At 43.2% G+C, this 21223-nt stretch overlaps 2 protein-coding genes across 3 annotated transcripts in view; one reads left to right on the top strand and one right to left on the bottom strand.

Moving 5' to 3' along the window:
* Nucleotides 1-15028, bottom strand: part of zgc:103559 (Allantoinase, mitochondrial) — a 28540-nt gene extending 13512 nt beyond the window's left edge. The window contains exon 1 of one of the 2 annotated variants that reach the window (XM_049588769.1): nt 14921-15028. The gene's annotated coding sequence lies outside the window, so the exon portion shown is untranslated. Of the gene's footprint in view, nt 1-14903 lie in introns of both variants that reach the window. The other variant, XM_049588768.1, reaches the window with a different exon arrangement.
* Nucleotides 1914-20995, top strand: LOC125896310 (tetratricopeptide repeat protein 39C). The gene is made up of 14 exons (XM_049588766.1): nt 1914-2176; nt 2726-2774; nt 7189-7317; nt 7808-7922; nt 8261-8621; nt 10297-10465; nt 12550-12643; nt 12733-12840; nt 15314-15423; nt 15523-15646; nt 15746-15843; nt 15937-16041; nt 16156-16194; nt 16866-20995. The coding sequence occupies exons 1-14, from the start codon at nt 2031-2033 to the stop codon at nt 16953-16955; spliced, it is 1737 nt and encodes a 578-aa protein (XP_049444723.1). The 5' UTR covers nt 1914-2030; the 3' UTR covers nt 16956-20995.
* Nucleotides 20996-21223: the final 228 nt, after the last annotated feature.

Raw genomic sequence — 21223 nt, 5'->3', positions numbered from 1 at the left:
AGGAATGGACATTAGACCAGTGGAAATCTGTGCTTTGGTCTGATGAGTCCAAATTTGAGATCTTTGGTTCCAACCGCCGTGTCTTTGTGAGACGAGAAAAGGTGAACGGATGGATTCCACATGCCTGGTTCCCACTGTGAAGCATGGAGGAGGAGGTGTGATGGTGTGTGTTTTGCTGGTGACACTGTTGGGGATTTATTCAAAATTGAAGGCACACTGAACCAGCATGGCGACCTCAGCTTCAGGCAGCGACATGCCATCCCATCCGGTTTGCGTTAGTTGGACGATCATTTATTTTTCAACAGGACAATGACCCCAAACACACCTCCAGGCTGTGTAAGGGCTATTTGACCAAGAAGGAGAGTGATGGAGTGCTGCGGCAGATGACCTGGCCTCCACAGTCACCGGACCTGAACCCAGTCGAGATGGTTTGGGGTGAGCTGGACCGCAGAGTGAAGGCAAAGGGGCCAACAAGTGCTAAACACCTCTGGGAACTCCTTCAAGACTGTTGGAAAACCATTTCAGGTGACTGCCTCTTGAAGCTCATGGAGAGAATGCCAAGAGTGTGCAAAGCAGTAATCAGAGCAAAGGGTGGCTATTTTGAAGAAACTAGAATATAAAACATGTTTTCAGTTATTTCACCTTTTTTTGTTAAGTACATAACTCCACATGTGTTCATTCATAGTTTTGATGCCTTCAGTGAGAATCTACAATGTAAATAGTCATGAAAATAAAGAAAACGCATTGAATGAGAAGGTGTGTCCAAACTTTTGGCCTGTACTGTATGTATTTTTCTACATTTATTTATTTAATTATTTATTTGTTTACCCCTGTATATATTTATACATTTATTTATTTATATTTCCGTATTTATATATTTATTCTTGCATTTTTATACACGTAGGCTATTTATTAACTTATTCCGTATTTATCAGTTTATTTCTGTATTTATTTTTCACACTTATTTATCTATTTCCATTTATTTATTTACTCTTGTATTATTTATTCCGTATCTATTCGTGTATTCCTGTATTAATTTATACATTTATATATGATAGGCCTACTTAATTATCTTTTTGTCCTCCAGTGTTATGTGGGACTTGGGCTAGTCATAATAATGCATCAGAATTTTATTTGTTATTAAACTGAGTCTGCTAGCGAGTAATACAAAGTATCACATAAATGTAGTGGAGTGAAAAGTACCGCCAGGTGGTGCAGGACAAGTATGAAGTAGCAGAAAATTCAAATACTCAGGTGACGTACAAGTACCTCAAAATAATAGACTACTTAAGTCCTGCAGTACTTGAGTTAATGTGCTATAGTTGCATCGCAGCCTGCAGACAGATGAGCAGTGATAACCTATTTCAAACAGTGATGCTGCTCACCGGCGCGTCCTCGGTGTGTCTGCGCTCTGCAGGCGGTCAGGCTGCGCGCTCATTGGCTGCCGGCTGGAGGAGAGGGTGGGTTAACGGCCGGAGCGTGAGCGATGGAAGCTGACAGGATGCAGCTTCGCCTCAGCGGGCCTCATCCCTCCGTCCTCCCGGCGATGCGCTGTGCGTTATGACGCCAGGCCGTTTGACGAGTGCATTACGTGGGACTGTCAGAGCAACACAGCAGCCTGGATCTCCGTTATGTAATGCATCGGATGCTGCTGCACGGCGGGAAGAAGCAGGGAAAAAAACCTGACGGATGGCTGATTTAGTGACAATTGAACACTGAACGTGCAGACGTCTGCTGTCGGCAACAGCGATGATAAATGTAAATCCGTGCGGAGTGCGGTGTGATTGAGCCCGTCTGGGCATCAGTGGCCTATCCCTGAGGCGCACAGACGTCTGGAGCCTGCGGAACCTGCACAGCCTTGTCTTTCTTTTTCCCTTTTTAGCCGACCAGAGGCGAGTCTCTGTTTAAATCCGTCTCCTCCATCAGTGGAAATAAACCAATGCGGGTTTGTTTCAGAGGACAAACAGGTTCTGATTTTGTTCTCCGTCGCACCGGTCTCATCCAGCAGCCACTGCGCTGTAGTATAAACAATGGCGGGTCCCGAGCAGTCCCAGCAGCAGCAGCAGGTAGAGGAGAAGGCAGAGCACATAGATGATGCTGAGATGGCCCTGCAAGGGATCAACATGCTGCTCAACAACGGATTCAAAGAGAGCGACGAGCTCTTCAGGAGATACAGGTCATTGCTCTCTGCTTTATCTCCATATCAATGTGTTGCGGGATGTTGCATGCAGTAGCATTTAAACCACCAAAGTGAAATTCTGGCACAGCATGTACTGTTACTGCTGCACATATATAACAGCAATAAATTACTCCATCATGTGAGGATCTGTCACCTGTCATCCTGTAGACCACCTCTGATTTGGTGTTTCTAATAGAGACATGACATTTAAATCATGGACACAAGCCATGAATCTGTTACCATCAGTGCACCAGGTGTCACACAGACTTTTGAAAATATCTTTTTGGCATTTTGCATTTAACATGATGAACACTAACATGATGACTCCTGATGTCAGGATGGTGGCTGCACCTGCTCCCGTGCGTGCTCTGTCTCAGCCTGCTGGAGAATTTACCATCCATAGCTCCATTCAGAGATGCATATGATTCATTCTCTCTGGCTTTCTGGCTGCTGGCTGAGACAGAGATGTGCCAAAGCTATAGGTAGACAGTGATTAAGGTTTTGTGTTTTACACAAAATATTCAACTGTTTCTGTTCTCTGTGTAGGACCCAGAGCCCACTGATGAGCTTCGGGGCCAGCTTCGTCAGTTTCCTGGTGAGTTTCCTGTCAGTTGGTGTCAAAATGCTCGTTGAAGAAGCCAGAGGAAACAGTTAGTGTGATTAAATAGCAAAACGGTGGTTAGTATAATTTCGTAACTGATACAGCAGCAGATCAGCTCAGTCGCCAGAAAAAAATGTTGGCATGTACGTTTCTGCAAACCAAGGTGACATTTGTATGTTTCATATCTGAGTTTCTAAAGTGATGTAGTATATGAGCTGACTTTGTCGTCAGGAGGTGGAGGCGATAGTGGATGAAGTGACACCCAGGCATGATGTCTGAAAAATGGTGTTTTTTTTAGCAAGTAATCACAGTGTTTCCATCGCCTTTATGCCCCCCAGTCATGGGGGTTTTTTAGTGACCAGTTGCTGTTTTTCCAGCGGGGATAGTGGCACGGAAAGCAGTTGTTTTTACTGAGACATCACTGCTTTTCCAACCGGGATTGAGCTCCCAAAACTGGGTATTTTAAGCCAAAACATGATCTTTTCCTAACCATAACCAAGTTGTTTTTGAGCCTAAACCTAAATACACGTTAACCACAGCATTGCTGAAACATGAAGTTTCAGTGTATCTGCTGTCAGCCCGTTCTCATTCCCAAGTTGTCTAACACTGCTGCTTTGAGAGGGAGTAAAAAAGACGCACATCTTGGTGTCCAAAGGGTACTAGACCAAAGAAAACACATTGCAAAGTCATACACTTTCTAAAATAGTAGTGGCAGTAGTGGTGGCACAGTGGTAAGCGTTGTTGCCTCACAGCAAGAGGGTTCCAGATTTGAACCCCAGGGTGGGGGAGCCCCTCTGTGTGGAGTTTGAATGTTTCCTCCCACAGTCCAAAGACATGCAGGTTAACTGGTGACTCTAAATTGTCCGTAGGTGTGAATGTAAGTGTGAATGGTTGTCTGTCTCTATGTGTCAGCCCTGTGACAGTCTGGTGACCTGTCCAGGGTGTACCCCACCACTCACCCAATGTCAGCTGGGATAGGCTCCAGCCCCCCCGTCAAATGTAACAGGTTTGCATAAACGTACAATGCCAACATTTTTTTAGCGATTGTGCTGAGCAGAGTGAGATTGAAGCCTATCAGAGTTCATAAAGAAAGCACCCGATATTAATGATGAAAGAACATATCGATACACTTGCGATGTTTTGTGATACTGTATTGATTTTGAATCAGTAGTTTACATGCAAAGATTTGTGACAGTGGTTCTTTTTGTGTTGTGTTTTAACTCCTGACTGCTTGCTGGTATCTATCCTTAGCTATTATCTCTGTTTTTCCAGTGTAACATATTGCTAGCCTGCTTTAGAGACTGATAAATACAAATACAGATCAGATTTTATGCGTATGGTGTTGTTTTTTCTTACACTATGACTGTTTCCCTTGAAATTGCAGTGCATCCCCTTTGCTTAGAGTATCGTAATACAGTTATCACAATATATTGAATGGTAACTCAATATATTGTTTCTTACCACTACATGTCTCGACCCAGTATCACTTGGAATAACCCAGTCTGTTAAACTGGTTTCTATCATTGTCACCACTGGCTTCCTCTCTCCTGCTTTTCCATCCATTAACATAATGGATGCATCGTTCCTCTCAAGAACAGCAATGCTCCTGCAGCAAAGCACATTACTGTAATGCTGCGTCCATCGCTAATGGAGAAGGAGATTTCTCACAGTGTGATGAACACACACACACACACACACACACACACACACACACACACACATATCATGAAGCCAGAGATGATGTCATCCTTTGTCCCCAGATGCTAAATAGCCCTGAAGGCAGTGGGGGCGGTGACATCTGAGCACCATGGTGGGCATTCCTTCATGCACAGGCACAGTTAAAGGGATACTCGTCCGATTTTCAACCAGCTTTGTATCAGAACAATGTGGGCAGTATGTGTAGATGAACTGTGGTAAACGTCCCTCCATCATATCATCTCTTTGATCAAAGCCGCTGGATGACACGTTTTGAACTGGCTGTGGGGTTGAACGCTTCTTGACTGTAATACAAGAATTTGTAAACAGGAAGTGGCCGCCATACTGTTTCCTACACAGTGAAAATGGTGAGACATGTATAGCTGCAGACACATTCCGTTTGTGGCGTACGCGACACACCCCTACAAACCATACCCACAACTAGCTCAAGACAAACCCACCAACACAACAGCTATCTGAACCCTGCTACAAAGCTACACTGTAGTGAATAAATAAGACCAAATGTAGCAATAATCCACCTATCCTAACCTTAACCACCTCTCTTTTAACGTAATACTTAAGAGCTAGCTAATTGCTAACTTTCATTTGGACCTCTGCTTCCAGGCGAAGGGGTGAAGGGGGCTGATCACGGACTGACGTGTAGGTATGGTGGGCGAGTCATGTAGCTAGAGAGAGGGTCACATAGCTGCTCCAGCTGCAGTTATACCTACTTGAAAATGAAGGATGAAAAAACTGATATCTAAGGACGCATTCACACTGGTGCTATTTGGTCTGGTCTTAAACGAACCCTGGTCCGCTTCCATGGATAGTTCGATTCGTTTGTAGTGGTGTGGACGCTCATTCGACCTCTGGTACAGACCAAACAAGTGAGTAGGAAAAATGTAGGAAAAATCAAATCAAATCAAATCAAATCAAATCAAATCAAATCAGATCAAATCAAACAAGCGAACCCTGGTCCACTTGAAACCTTCCAGAGAGGAAGTGAAACAAAGAGAGGAAGTGACGTAGTGCGCAGTGCATTTTGGGTAGAAAAAAAACGAAGCCAACAGCACAAATGGGGAGAAGCAGAGGTAAAAAATAGAAAAAGTTGGAACATGTCATGTGGGCAGACGTGGAGTAGTGAGGAGGTGCAGGAGCTTATTGATATATGGTCTGAGGACTACATATCGCAGTTGCTTGGTGGCTTCCCACAAAGGATTTCCATTTTTGGTCCTGGCCAATTGATAAGCCGGGTTTTCTTCTTCCTCATGCTTTTTTCTTCCTGGTCAGTGGTCATTTCGGGCAATAGTGCCCCCAAACGAGCAGCTGTTGTAACTGCATGATGTTGTCTAAGCGGTTTGGCCCGCTTTAAAAAGTGCAGTGTGAAACCAAATGAAGGTGTGAAATTTTTCGGCATTCCCCGCCCAGTCTAACCAAGTCCCCGAGACTCGGTTAGAAGGTTAGAATGTACCCTAACTCTATCTCAAACTAAAACTAGGCAGTGCTGATGAAATACAAACCAAGATTCTGTTACTGTGTTGCCTTTCTCTTGCTTCAAATCTGGAAACATATTTTAGCTTATTGTTAAACTGTACACGAGAATGTTTGTTACCAGCTTGCTGCCACTGTGTTATACATTCAAGTGTGCATTATGTACTAGTGGCAGTGTTTATGTGTCCGGTGTGGCACATTGCACCCTGTTCTTTCTACTGCATAGTCAGCCCAGTTTTATGAAAAGATCGTCTGTCCAGTGGTGAAATTCTTCTTTAAATGTAGCATCAATGGAGAACAAATGCATTGGTTGTATAAGAAAATATCAGAATGTGCAGTTTCATCTCTAAATGTCACTAAAATGTCACTACCACTCATTCGAGACAACATCAGATCAGAGACATTCTTAGGACGAAAAATGAGAGACACACGAGTCACAGGCGTTTATCTGAAAATAGCTACTGGCCGCCAGGAGGCTGAGTAGGGAAGACTAACCTGCCTGAGGCTGTGAGTGAATCACAGGTTCGATGACTGCGTTTGTAGTTTTATTTGCAAGAAAAAAAAACAATAGTTAAACAGGAGTCAGCAAAAAATAAGGCTACCCCATCATACACTCTCCTTCCATTCACAAACTAACAGTTGAACAGGTGAAAACCCTGTCACTGTCTCCAACACCACATGACCCAATCACAATGAGTGACCAGACTACACCTGGCTCCTACACAGGTAAACCAACACATACAATTATTTACTTACAAAAAAAGAAGCAAAACTAAGCAAACAGAGATGGGACAAATCTGTGAAGTCCGTAGTGTGGCGAGTGGGTGAGAATGTGCTGTAAGGATGTTGAGCTGTAAGAAAAAAACAAAAGAAAAAAAAAACAAAAGTGCAGAGGTGTATGTGTTCAGGAGATCTGATCATAGACTGGCTGCTGCCGCTGATTTCAGTCTGCAGCCCCGGAGACAAAAAACACAACAGCAAAGGAAACATGCAGAGGACAGCGAGCTGAGGCGCCGTCACCAGTGTTATGCAGAGAGAGCCCTTTGTCCTTTCTAGGATCATTACATAACACTCCTTCCATCTTGTTACAAGATGTTTCTGTTTGTGTGCTGGCTCAAGGATGGATCTCTGTGAAACACGACAATAAGATATTAGAATATTAAAGCAATTAATCACAGTGTTTTTAAGATATATTATGAACAAAATATTTTTAATGTTGCAGAACGCCATGATGACATTTGAGGAGGAGAAGATGCAGACGGCCTGTGACGACCTAAGGACCACTGAGAAGCTGTGTGAGAGCGACAGCGCCGGAGTCATCGAGACAATCAGAAACAAGATTAAAAAAAGTGTGAGTACAAAACTATGGACGTTTAGAAATTATATATAACACAGACTGTTGCATAAAAATGGGCCTACTGTCCCATTGTCTCACGATCCAGCGATAAAACAACGTGAAACTAAACTCTGATAACAGTGCCACTGTCAAAGTTGAGCACCGGTTCACAGATTTAGATTTTTCATGCAGTTTGTGTGAACAACCAGGATTCCTGATGTCTGCTAATACCACAGCCAGCACAGGCTGCTGTTCAGATAACAGTGTTTCCACCCTCGGCATCAGGCCTAATGATGCAAGCAGCAGTGAGATCATGCCAAACCCACTCACAGATTTAATCAGTGCTTCTGTGAAATGTAATCAACAAACTGAGTGAGCAGAGTGGGGGCTGTCAGCTCTGGATCATTCAGGAAACTCTGGCTGCCAGCCTCTGGGTGAAGTTGCAGGTGATGTTTAATACTGCATACTGAATGTGTGTGCGTTTGTGGTTGTGTGTGTGTTACAGATGGACTCCCAGAGGTCAGGCGTTGTGGTTGTGGACCGCCTACAGAGACAGATTATTGTTGCCGACTGTCAGGTGTACCTCGCCGTGCTCTCCTTCGTCAAGCAGGAACTTTCAGGTAATCAAAACTAACCCACAGAGTGTGACCTTAAATGTCTGTCTCTCATGGCAACCAGCGCTTGAGGTATTATGTCATCATGGCGGTGTGTGTCTGTCTCATAATTAGTCTGCATGTAGACCACAGACTGATAGATAGATGTAAAAAAAAAAACATGACAGAAATATCAGACTGATTTAATTTAGGAGCAAAATTATCGAAATGAAAAGCAGCAAATCCTCCCAACACTAGTGGGGCTAATAAACATAATCAACAGACTAATAGAAAATTATGGTCTGTAGTTCCACTGTAGCATTTCAATGTGAAACCCCATTAAAAGTATCTTTTTCCACAAACAGCTTACATCAAAGGAGGCTGGATTCTGCGCAAGGCGTGGAAAATGTACAATAAGTGCCACAGTGACATCAGCCAGCTGCAGGAGGCCTGTCAGCGCAGGTCCTCTGTCCACCAGGGGTCCCTCTCGACCGACAACGCCAACCACAACGCACCGGTGGAGAACTGCGTGACAGCCGAGGCCCTGGACCGGCTCAAGGGCTCCGTCAGCTTCGGCTACGGCCTCTTCCACCTGTGCATCTCCATGGTACCGCCACACCTGCTAAAGATCATTAACCTGCTGGGTTTCCCTGGCGACCGTCTCCAGGGTTTGTCCTCCCTTATGTATGCGAGTGAGAGCAAGGACATGAAGGCACCACTGGCTACGTGAGTAGGGGGGTAGAGTTAATGTTGTGTTGTCAAATGAACTGTACAACTGTGGTAAATTTAAGACTGTAAAGGGGCTCTATTCGATATTCAGGGATTCTGAGTCTGATTCAGATTGTCTGCACGCGGCTCTCAACATGGTGGTGGCTGAGCCGGTGGCTAGCAGCTAACAGAGCTAACAACAGCAACACTGCTGACAGAGCCAGTGGTGTTACGCTGCGTTCAAATGGGGTCGTGTTTACCGTGTTCACGAGAACAGACCATATGAACACCTGCCTGTTGTGGTACGCACAACCTCCTAAGTGGGAATTTTCTGTGAGGTCATCATGTACACGATTTCCCATGTTGTGAACATGAGCTCATGAGTTCCATTTGAACACAGCATTAATTCCTGCTGGAGAAATTTCAACACTTGAAAGGAATTTCCGGGGTTTGTTAGGGTTCAGGTCCGTCATTTTGGGTGCATGAAGACGTCTATACAGCCTCATAGTGAAAGCAGGAGGTTGCCAGACATGATGTTCTGCAGAGGGTTATGGAAGGGGCAGTATCAGCATACTTTATTGGAGACAAAAGGAATATATTCCCAGTATACACATGTCTGTCTAATTTTAGTGATATTCTAGTAAGACACATTTTCAAGAAGACTCATGCTAGCAACAAAGTTCCCAGGATCTAGTGTTAAGGCTTCTTTGTTTTCACTGGTTAGTGAACCTTCAGTAACTGGTGCAGAGTTGGGTGATAATTATCTGTGGGTTCGTCACTGTGAGCGACACCTTTCACAGCGCAGTCATCTGATTGATTGTAAATAAAAAATACCGCTTATAGCAGCTATAACTGAGCTCTATATGATATTCAGAGCGTTACCATAGCAGCAAACAACTGTTTACTGTGTAAAGATATAGTGGAGTAATGACGTCCTGAGCAGAGATGAAGTCACGCTCCATGTGTGTGTGTTGTAATCTGAGCTTCTCTGTGAGAACCTGTGTGTGTATGCCACTGCTAATCGTTGCTCTGCATTTTACTTTACTTACTTATTTATCACTGATATCAGGCCAAATCATCAAGCAAGTTAGCCACAGTTCTTTTACATTTCTCTTGTGATCAGCACTGGTCACGGTTCTCCGTGGATCCACTGGGGCATTACACATAATAAGAACCAGACCCATGACCTCCAGTAATAGAATAAAACATGGACCAAAACCCGTACAGGTCCTGGGTCAGATCTCAGGCCCTAGGGTCCAGGTAGACCCGTGACAACCTCTGCCTTATAAACTAAAAATTGCAGTGTAGAATATATTTCAATTAGGATAGGTCTGTCTTTCACATGTAAAAAGAGGGCATGGATATGTTGGTTCACATATTTATTGTTAACCTTCCATCACCTCTTGTTTCCGAGGTCAAGGAAGTTTTTAGCTTAGCTTAGGCAATAAAGGTTTTAGGCCTCATCTGGCAAACTGTTAACTAAACTTTTGATGGAATTAATATGTAAACCAACATGTCCATGCCTTTTTTCACATGTGAAACACAAAGATATATTCTGTACTGTCATAATTAGTATATACAGCATAACAGCAGACTGTTGTGTCACAAATTTTCAGTTGAATACAGATTCTGACTGAGCTTTAGATTTAAAGTTTCAGACTGACTGAGGTGATTCTCCTGTTGTGTTGCTCAGGTTGGCCCTCCTGTGGTACCACACAGTAGTGCTGCCTTTCTTTGCTCTGGATGGCTCTGACACACATGAGGGGTTACTTGAAGCCAAAGCTATTCTGCAGAGGAAGTCAGTGGTTTACCCCAACTCATCCCTCTTCATGTTCTTTAAAGGACGGGTTCACAGGCTAGAGGTATGTACAGCAGGCTCAGCGGTGTTAACAATAAGCCCAATTTTAACAAGCTGAAAGTGGCATTATTATTATTATTATCATGACTATTACACTGCTCAAAAAATGAAGGGAACCCTTAAATCACACATCAGATCTTGATGAATGAATTTTTCAAGTTGAAAACCTTTGCTGATGTATATTGTATAAATTATTGAAAACAAAATGACGCAGCAACGGTCAATGGAAACCAAAATCATCAACCCACTGAGGGCTGGATTCAAAATCACACCAGAAACCAAAGTAAAACATTGTTATCACAGACTGATTCAGCATGTGTGAAATTTATCACATCAACTCACAATGTGACTAATGTGACTGTGCACAGCCCCCGCCTGCCTGTATACACTCCTGACATCATCTGGGCATGCTCCTGATGACTTGGTGGATGGTGTCCAGGGGGATCTCCTCCCAGACCTGGATCAGGGCATCAGTGAGCTCCTGGACAGTCTTTGGCGGTACTTGGCGTCGAATGCACCGATACATATTGTCCCATAGGTGCTCAATTGGATTTAGGTCAGGGGAACGAGAGGGCCACTCAATGGCATCAATGCCTTTGTTATCCAGGAACTGTCTACACAACAACACTACATGAGGCCGGGCATTTTCCTGCACCAGGAGGAACCCAAGGCCCACTGCACCAGCTAAAGGTCTGACATTCGCTCTGAGGAATTCATCCTGGTATCCAACAGCAGTCAGGGCATCGTTTACTATCACTGACCCACCGCCAAACCAGTCATGCTGGACGATGTTACAGGCAGCATAACGTTCACCACAGTGCCTCCAGACTCTCACATGTGCTCATTGTGAACCTGCTCTCATCTGTGAAGAGAACAGAGCGCCAATGACAGACCTGCCAATTCAGGTGTTCTCTGGCGAATGTCAGTCAAGCTGCATGGTGCTGGGCTGTGAGCACAGGTCCCAGTAGAGGACGTCAGGCCCTCATGCCACCCTCATGGAGTCTGTTTCTGACAGTTTGATCAGAAACATGCACACCAGTAGCCTGCTGGAGGTCATTCTGTAGGGCTCTGGCAGTGCTCCTCCTGTTCCTCCTCACACAGAGGAGCAGATACCGGTCCTGCTGCTGGGTTGATGCCCCTCTACGGCCCTGTCCAGCTCTCCTCGTGTGACGACTGGTCTCCTGGTATCTCCTCCAAGCTCTTAAAACACAGCAAACCTTCTTGTGACCGCATGTATGGATGTGTCATCCTGGAGGAGGTGGACTACCTGTGCAACCTGATTGGGCTGCAGGTACCACCTCATGCTACCAGTAGTGACAAGGACACTAGCAGAACAAAAACTAGAGAAGAATCAGTCAGGAAGGATAAAGAGAGAGCAACTGTCTGTGGCCACCACCTGTAAAACCATTTCCTTTTGGGGGTTGTCTTGCTTTTGCCTCTCCATTGAACCTATTGTCACTTTGATTTACACTAAAGCAGCTGAAACTGATTCACAATCACTTGTGCTTCCTAAATGGACAGATTGATATCCCTGAAGTTTAACTGACTTGGTGTTAAACTTTGACCATTAACTGTTCCCTTATTTTTTTGAGCAGTGTATTATTTGTGTTTGTAATGCCGGATAAAGGCATGAGGTGGGAAATAGACGTAATTTTTTTACCGTAGAATCTGACAAAAATCTTCCATCAGCTGATACAGCAGTCTCTGCTCAAGTAAACATAATAAGTAAGGGCGTAGGTTTTGTTTCAACATGGGGGCAGGGGCACACTGGAAAGGCATTTGAATCACAGACTTAATATCCAGCATTCTAGTACATTTTTCTGAAGCAATTTGTGGCTTTATCTGCATTAATCTATGGTTGAAAAAAAAAATCAAAATGAAAGTCCTCTTGTACTTAAATGTGTTTATATTTGTTCCCTGAAATCTACGCCTATGTTAATAAGAATGTATGTCAGATGGTTCGTGAACTCACCACCATCTGATCCACCATCTGTTTATCTAACTCTGTCTTTCAACACATGCATGCAGTGTGTGTCTAACAGATCTACCGTTACCTGTCGGTGTGTGTGCTCTCTCCTCTGTCCCCAGTGCCATATCAACAGTGCTTTGGCCTGTTTCCATGATGCATTAGAGCTTGCATCAGACCAAAGAGAGATCCAGCATGTGTGTCTCTATGAGATTGGTACGTGTTTGCTCATCAGGTTAGTCGGGACATACTGGCACATTGTGTGCGGCACAGGGAAGGATTCATTTTTACTCTCTTTGTTTCAGGTTGGTGTAGCATGATAGAGATGAATTTTGAAGATGCATACAGGTCATTTGAAAGACTGAAGAACGAGTCGCGTTGGTCACAGTGCTACTATGCCTACTTGACCGGAGGTAAGTCTGTCACACATTAACACATGCTAACTCTGCTGCAGGCTGTTCTCATGCACTGTTTGTATGTTTTCCTACAAAAAGTAATGTACCATAATTGGTACATATCCCATGTAATGATGAGCTCGTTATTTGTGCATAACCCATTTATTTTGGAAGGCTGCTATTACGTGACCAATTCACTGACGGGAGTAAAAAGTGAAGCGGTCATGAGCGGCTCAGTTAGGAGGCAGGTTGGAGTGGTGGGTGGGTCACAAAACACATGACTTTTACCAGGAGACTGGTGCTTGAAACCGATTGAACTTTGAGTCAATTGTGAGTCATTTTAAGGTATGTCATCACCATGTTTCTATTCCTAAACCTAACCACATGTAACAGGTGAGTGAAGCAGCACAGTAGTCATGCAGAACAGTTTACATTGAGCTTCAATGCACCACTTAGACAAGTACAGGGGGAGCAGGCTGGTGAAGCAGTCAGTGTCGAAGTTCAGAACTTTCAGGAGAACTGAATCAGTACACAGCTCTCGGCATGGACAGCCAGACGCACACTTGGGGTGCGTCCCAAGTCTCTTATTTTTATAGTGCTACTGCTAGCTCCTCGCTTGAACCGGAAGTCGTTCGAGGTGCGCCATCTTCTAGGCCGTCCCAAGTCTCTTATTTGTGCAGCGAGGAGCTAGCGCTAGGAGCTAGCAGCAAGCTTTAAGCAGCTACGAGCTAGGAGGGTCGAGAGGTTCCTAACAGGAAGTCCTTTTCAGCTTGAGGCCATGACGTATAAATACCCGCCCCCTTTATCTGGCTCATTTGAACGAGATGGCGGAGAAATAGCGCAAGTGTACCCGTTACATGCAATGAAACGCTGTAATTCACATGCCTACGTGACTACAAAGAGTAACGTTAATGATATTTCGTGCAAGACTGTCATGTTGTTATTAAGTTTATTTCATTCACAACCTGTTGCGTTGTTCAGCGCACTGTCGGTGATGTGTGGCTGTTAAATGTGCAGCTGCTCATGTCCAGAACCACACGTGTTGATATAACACCACACACAAACACACACACATTTGCCCATCATGCATGTCATGTGAGTGGAATAATGTTTAATAGCTTGTAGGTAATATTAATTAATATTATCACTTTCATGTTGTTGTAAGCTACTGTCATTACCGTCTGTCCTGCACCTCTCTCTGTCTGTCTGTCTCTCTCTTTCTGTCTCATTGTGTCATACGGATTACTGTTAATTTATTATGTTGATCTGTTCTGTACGACATCTATTGCACGTCTGTCCGTCCTGGAAGAGGGATCCCTCCTCAGTTGCTCTTCCTGAGGTTTCTACCGTTTTTTCCCCGTTAAAGGGTTTTTTTTGGGGAGTTTTTCCTGATCAGCTGTGAGGGTCCTAAGGACAGAGGGATGTCGTATGCTGTAAAGCCCTGTGAGGCAAATTGTGATATTGGGCTTTATAAATAAAATTGAATTGATTGAGCTAGACTGACAGGTCTGATGTCTTATTCACTCAGCAGCTGAGTTGTTGAATGATGGCGAGTGGATTTAATAATAGTGATAATAATGATAATGATGCTCATCACAGTGACAGTGGCAGGGCTACAGCCCGTTCTTTAATTGCCACAAACTTCGGCAAATGTCTCAATAACAATGGTAATACATGCAAAACTGTGTGACCAAAGTCATGACGGCGGGTGGGGGGTTACGGCTTTGATCAGCGAATATAATGGGACTTGGGATGTACGCCAAACGCTGGCTCCGTTATGCAGCAGATCCAGTTGTGCCGCCGTCATCAGGAATGGACGTCGCTTCACGTGACGCTTCAGAGTAAGGCCGTCTCATGTCTCTTAAACCGACAATGCTCGCTCATCGCTCCTAACGCTAGCTCCTCGCATTTTTTCCTAGGTGGGAGGGGCTAAACAGCTAGCAAAGTCAGCTAGCAGTAGCACTAGCAGTAATTTAAGAGACTTGGGACGCACCCATAGGTAGGCACTGTGAGGTAGCAGGCAGAGGGCGATGTCAGACATGACAGGAACAGACAGGAATTCCAAAACCAGGAGTACTCACAGTAGAAATAGCCTCACCAGTGCCGACTGTAGACAGAGAAAAGCTTGTCAGTGGCGATGACGAGTGGAGCGGTGCACACACAAAAGTGTCAGGAGCAGGAAATGTGTGAGCACGCAGTAGGCTGGCAGGTAGGTGTGGTGAGTAGTACTGAATAAGCTGAGGAGATGGCATGTATGGCAGGTAAAAAGTGCCCACTGTGACACCACAGTAACTTTACTTGCTTAAACTTTATGTTAATTACGTAACTCTATGCAGACATAACGTCATTCATGGGCAGCTAATTCGTAGGATATCATATGAAATGTTGTGTGTGCATTTTTGTAGCCTATCATACCAACTGTTGTATGAGGATACATCGTCCACTAAGAACTGTCTACTCTGTTTTCTGTATGGCTTTTGTGTTTTTCCAGTGTGTCAGGGTGCTGCAGGTGACCTGGATGGAGCAAGTGGAGTTTTCAAAGATGTGCAGAAGCTGTTTAAGAGAAAAAACAACCAGATAGAGCAGTTTGCTGTCAAAAGGGTGAGTTTTGCTGCAGATTTTCTCTCTTTTTCTGTCTTTCAAAAGTCATCACAAGAGTGTCACAAAAGTTTCACTCCTCCTTCTGATTCCCGTCTGCAGGCTGAGAGATTGAGAAAGATCTCGCCCACCAGAGAGCTATGCATCCTCGGTGTCATTGAAGTGCTGTATCTGTGGAAAGCGCTCCCAAACTGCTCGTCATCTAAACTGCAGATAATGAATCAGGGTGACTGTAACCTTCATGATTCATCGCAACATGAGTTAGCCGCAGCCGGATTTCTAAGAATATACCCTGAGTGATAATTCCCTCTTGATGTCTGTTCAGTGTTACAGAGTTTAGATGAGGCTTCGTGCAGAGGCCTGAAACACCTACTTCTTGGTGCTGTTCACAAATGTCATGGAAATATGAGGGATGCTATTCAGGTATCAAGTCTACATCTACACATGTATCTGCAGTTGATATACACTTTGAATGTTACTCAGCTGCTCTCCTGTCCATTTGTATCTGTGATCCAGTCATTCCAGCTGGCTGCTAGAGATGAGTACGGACGGCAGATCAACTCGTACGTTCAGCCATATGCTGTCTATGAGCTTGGATGTATACTTCTTGCAAAACAGGAGGTAAGTCTGCCGCACGCAGCATTCACATTTTGATTAATTCACACCTGTATTTGGATGCTCCTGATGTGATCACATGCTCAGTTATAACCTGGACCTTTTTATATTGCAATCCAGACTCTGGGAAAAGGGAGATCATTGCTACTTCAAGCAAAGGTAAAATATTGATGAAGCAATGGACTAAATTATAATTATGTTTAATTTACCAGATAATGTAAAGTGATGCATAACATCTACCTACCTACCTACCTACCTACCTAACCTATTGACCTTAACCTACTGAATCTGTTAACCTTAACCTACCTACCTACCCCTCCCACCAATCTACCCTGGCCTTCCAACCCTACCCACCTACTTACCTACCTAACCCTACCTATCTACCCTAACCTACCTAATCTATAAACCTTAACCTACCTACCTAGCCCTCCCACTTACCTACCTACCTAATCTACCGACCCTAACTACGTACCTATCCAACTAACCTATCCACCCTGACCTACCAATCCTACCCACCTACCTATCTATCTATCTACCTACCTGTCTACCCTAACCTACCAAATTTATCTACTGTAACCTACCTAATCTATCTACCCTAACCTACCTACCTACCATACCCACTTACCTACCTACCTACATACCCTACCTAACGTCTCACTTACTTACCTACCTGCCCTACCCAAGTACCTTACCCACATAACTGCCTACCTACCATAACCTACCTACCTGACCATAACCTACCTACAATACCTACCCTTCCTACCCAACTCGCTTATCTACCTATCTGTCTATCACAATCTAGTCTAATCTAGTCTAATCTCATGTTTTAGGAGGATTTTACAGGCTACGACTTTGAGAACAGGCTTCATGTCCGCATTCATTCAGCCCTGGCATCTTTGAAGGAAGTAGTGCCTCAGTGACTCCAGGAAAGAATGGGAAGCTACGATGGCTAAAGCAATGCTCATGGCTTTTTACACCATGTTTTAAGCCATTCAGAATAACTGTATCATCCCAGTGAACAGACTCATGTGTTCTTCATTCTTAAAGGATTTGGGGAAATTCACTTGTTAGTCATCTTAACCTGGCAAACTGATATGAAGTGTCATCTTTATGCATCTTGTACAGAGATATTACATATAGGGAATAAGGTAAATAGAAATGGCTAGCCAAGGTATGGCTAGCAAGTTAAAAACTATGGCTAAAAACTTGACGTCGCGGCACCGCCATCATCTTTGCTTGGGGAAAAGGAGGTGTGTATTCTGTGGTCTGCATGCTGCATAATCTTGAGTGAGCTTTAGTTTCTTATTCTTTCTGGTCAGTTTCACAACCTTGAGTTACATTTGGATTGAAGAATACTGAGGGATTGAAGTCCTTCATTGGGTGATTTTAAGGAAAAATGAGAAAGAAAACTCACTGCGATTGGCCTTGATTCATGCCTTCGGTTATCTGACATGATACCACAACCTTTGTGCTAGCTTAATAAGATGACTGAAGTACGAGTATGAATAAAGTACTTTTAAACGGGCCATGCCTGGGCTTCTAATGACCACCAAAATGTGAGACCAAACACACAGGCTCAGAGTGTAACTATTAAACCATTATGATATGACTCACTGGTGTTAGATTTGTTTATTATTCTCACCTGTTATTAAATGGGTAGAGCAGACATAAATGTGATTTGACTTGGGCCATCAGAGTCTGTTTTGGTTGACACTCCTATTGGTGTTTACTCGAGCCCTCCTGATGGCCACCAGCCACTTTTTCCCTTGCAATTCCTCAGCTGGTTTGATATGAAACTGCAGGCTTTGGTCTTGTTAGTCAAACAACCAGTCACAAAGCAGCTCTTTGGCATGTTGGTGTGTTGGCGTCACAAAAAAATAATCTTAATTTGCAGCTTTTCTGAGCAGTTACCAGAAGACACATTTAGTGTTGTCAATTTTTGTTCACTTTGCTAGAGCTAATCTAGCTGTATCCCCTTGCTTTCTGCCTTAGCACTAAGCTAAGCTAAACACGTCCCTGCTTATTTCTGAACAGGATACACAGAGATGACATTAATATCAAACCTTGACACCGGGCAAAATAACAAACAAGCATATTTCCTCAAATCTCTAACTGTCTAACTGTTACTTTCTTTGAGTGTTTACCACACCCAAATGTATTAGCTAGTGAGTAAGAATTTTCTTCTTTAACTTGTGTATTTGGAGGATTTCAGTCATGCCTCCTTTCAGTGAGCAATCCACCACATGAAAATAACATTTTAATGAGATCATATTTCCTTTAACAGTTACTTTACAATGAGTAATAAAAGATCAAGGTATTGGTGTTTTTCTTTAAAGTGGAAACAGACAACTCTTAGCTTTTTTAAGTAGTGTTTTTGTTGGCACCAGAGATGCAAAGACAGCCACATTGCTTTGCATTTACCTCAGAGCTGAGCAACGGGGCAGTCTGTCTTTTTCACACTTACCTCCGATGCTCCGCTGCCCATCATTTCCACTACTGGGGATTGTAACTGCAAAGAACGGACACCGATACTCTTTGGTAATTGGGAATAGCAACCAATAGCTACTGGGTGCTATCCTCGTCCTCTTTGGGTCGCACAATGGTTCATACACTTCTTTTGTGCCATAAATGGAGCCTTCAGCTTTGAAAAGCGAGATCCTGTAGTGCAGGCCTCCAGAGATGGCTTGCAAGCTACAAACAGACAAAACAAAATATTCTTAGATGAGCAAGAAATCATCGAGTGTACCAGAAAAGTACACTGCCTGACAACAGTAGTAAACACAGACGTACTGCCAAACATTGCAGTTGTGTACTATAATTCCAATTGTTGCTTATCTCAAAGTCAAAATTATTTTGTACAGCCTTGTTTCCAAGGGGAACTGCTTTTATAGTGATCCCTCATTATAAGCCAGCAGCAAAATAATCATCTTTCCCCAGTGTGGTTGCTATTTCTATCCAAGAATTGAAGGTCAAGTGACTGTCCCTGTGGCCTCTCAATGAACAGTTATAGAGAAGCCTGTACGGGCAAACCTGCTCAGCCAGTTTTCCCTTGAATGGGTCACTGTTGAACTGAAAAATTGCAGTGCCCGTAGTGGGCGCCTAGTTTTTGTTGCTCAAACAAGAGACGAAACAACTTTCATAGCCTTTGCACTTGAAACAAAAGGGGCAATCATTTCATTTATGGTGCACAAAGCTCATGCTGGGAATGCTAGAGGCTTCACCTCTGGGGCTCCGAAAATCAAATTATGTTTGTCTTTTTTATGACTAAACATTCAGTCACACAGTAACATACGACTGTTAATGTTTTTTGTGGCGTTTTCTTTTACGAGGCCATTTTATAGACAGTGCTCCCCTCCTCACGTGCAACTGTTCCACCAAAACAAATTCGCCCTGATGATTTTGCAAGAAAACGGTCGATGCATCCTGGGCTTAGCTCCGCCCAAGACGACTGTGATTGGTTAAAGAAACAAAAACAAGCCTGAGAGTTTTTTTCCTCCCTTATAGCTGAAAAAAATAAGACTGACATAGTGCTGTGGAGATCTGGCTATGCAAGACTTGTGAAAGCAAGGCTGAAAGGGAACCAAGCTAAACGCTTAAATTTATTCTTTAGCTGTTACATGATGCAATCACCATTAAATTAAAGCAAAAAACTTGTCTGTTTCCACTTTAAAACATGCAGACGACATTGGAGCATCAATAATGATCACATATCATGAAGAAGAAAAGGGAATAATAAGTCAAATTTAATATCTGATTTGATATATTCTCATAAAGGACTCCATGGGTTGTTAATTTTTCAGCAGTTATCAGCAGTAGTGCTTTTCCCAATTAAATTGTCAAACATCTGCTTGTCAAATTGCAAACACAAAGGGGCCACTTATGATATCCACGAAGGAAATCAAATGACAAACTTGTAGTTGAATTAGTTCCTTTGGGAATAGTTAAATAAAAAAAAATGTCACCAGTCACCGAAAATCACAAGTAGTTACAACTCGGCTGCTGTGAGTTAGTTATTCACATTCAAGTAGTTAGACATCATACATTTGAAGTGAGTGAGTAGTCACCACACTTTAATGCCCTAATGAAGTTTTTTATGGGGCATTGATCCTGTGCACTATGCATGGTATGGCAGGGTAACAGTGGCTTTAAGACTGTACTGAAGTCAAATGTACCTGTATGTCCATTCCTGCAAACACATGTATAAGGTATTATGATACAGTACACTCTGTGCTGTAATGTTACCGTTGAAAGGTGCTGTTAAATGTCAGCCTAATAATCATATATTACTAGTGACTCCTTTTTAATAGTGTTTTAGTGAAACAAGCTTTTGAATTAGTTCATAATAGTGACAAGTTTATTTATTACATAACAGAAGTTGTACTTTTGCAAGTGTCATTTGCAGTATGCTATTTTAGTTTCAAGTCCTGTGATGGCCAGCAGGATACACTGACTCAAAAATATGATCTTGAATTGGATAAAGGTTAATATTTCTGTGATTTTAACGAACGTTCTCTTCACAGTTTCACACTGTACATATGATTCATTCTGTGCAGGGTATTGCCTTTTATTAATGAGCACTCTTTTTGTCATGCAAGCAATATAAGCGACAGGAGGGCATCTCACAGTAATTTACAGAGGCTTTCAAACATCTGTGTTTTTAATCCCATGTTTAAGGTTGTGGTAAATTTGTTTTGCTCACGCTAAGCTGATTTGACAAAGCCAGTCATCCCCTGTGGCTGTGATGGATGTTAAACTGTGGTAAATGTTGAGGTGACCGCCGTGCGAGTGGGCAGTGCGGTGCAAGTACCGGTGAAATGTCAGTAACCTACCTGCTGTACCAAAATACTTCTGTCACTGAAAGAATTCTCCCTTTTGTCATGAGATTTTGTTTAAATGGGGTTATATGTCAGGATGGTGGTGGTCCAATGTGTCACTGAACTCTACAATAAACTGTTCTTCATAAATCTAGCCAAATGTGTGGTGTTTTTCTTTGCCTCTAGAAATTGTACTTGGCACAGTTGATATTTAGGACCTGAGAAGTGAATGGTGCGAGGGCCTTACTAAAACTGAAAGAATTATTTTTCTCAAATGAATCACATTTTCAAGGGGCTAAAAGTGCTGGAAATGTCACAAAACTTGGTACTCACACCAGAAATCGTGAAAAATTTCAAAAAATAGCTCCGTAGTG

The sequence above is a fragment of the Epinephelus fuscoguttatus genome, linkage group LG10, assembly GCF_011397635.1.
Source record: "Epinephelus fuscoguttatus linkage group LG10, E.fuscoguttatus.final_Chr_v1".
Taxonomy (NCBI): domain Eukaryota; kingdom Metazoa; phylum Chordata; class Actinopteri; order Perciformes; family Serranidae; genus Epinephelus; species Epinephelus fuscoguttatus.
The sequence above is the reverse complement of the archived record's forward strand: the minus strand, read 5'-3'. Positions and strand labels throughout refer to the sequence as shown.

Coding starts and splice junctions, on each gene's coding strand:
- LOC125896310 (XM_049588766.1), top strand. CDS start 2,031: ATGGCGGGTCCCGAGCAGTCCCAGCAGCAGCAGCAGGTAGAGGAGAAG. Junction 2,775..7,188: donor CCAGCTTCGTCAGTTTCCTG/GTGAGTTTCCTG, acceptor TTAATGTTGCAG/AACGCCATGATGACATTTGA. Junction 15,647..15,745: donor ACTGCAGATAATGAATCAGG/GTGACTGTAACC, acceptor ATGTCTGTTCAG/TGTTACAGAGTTTAGATGAG.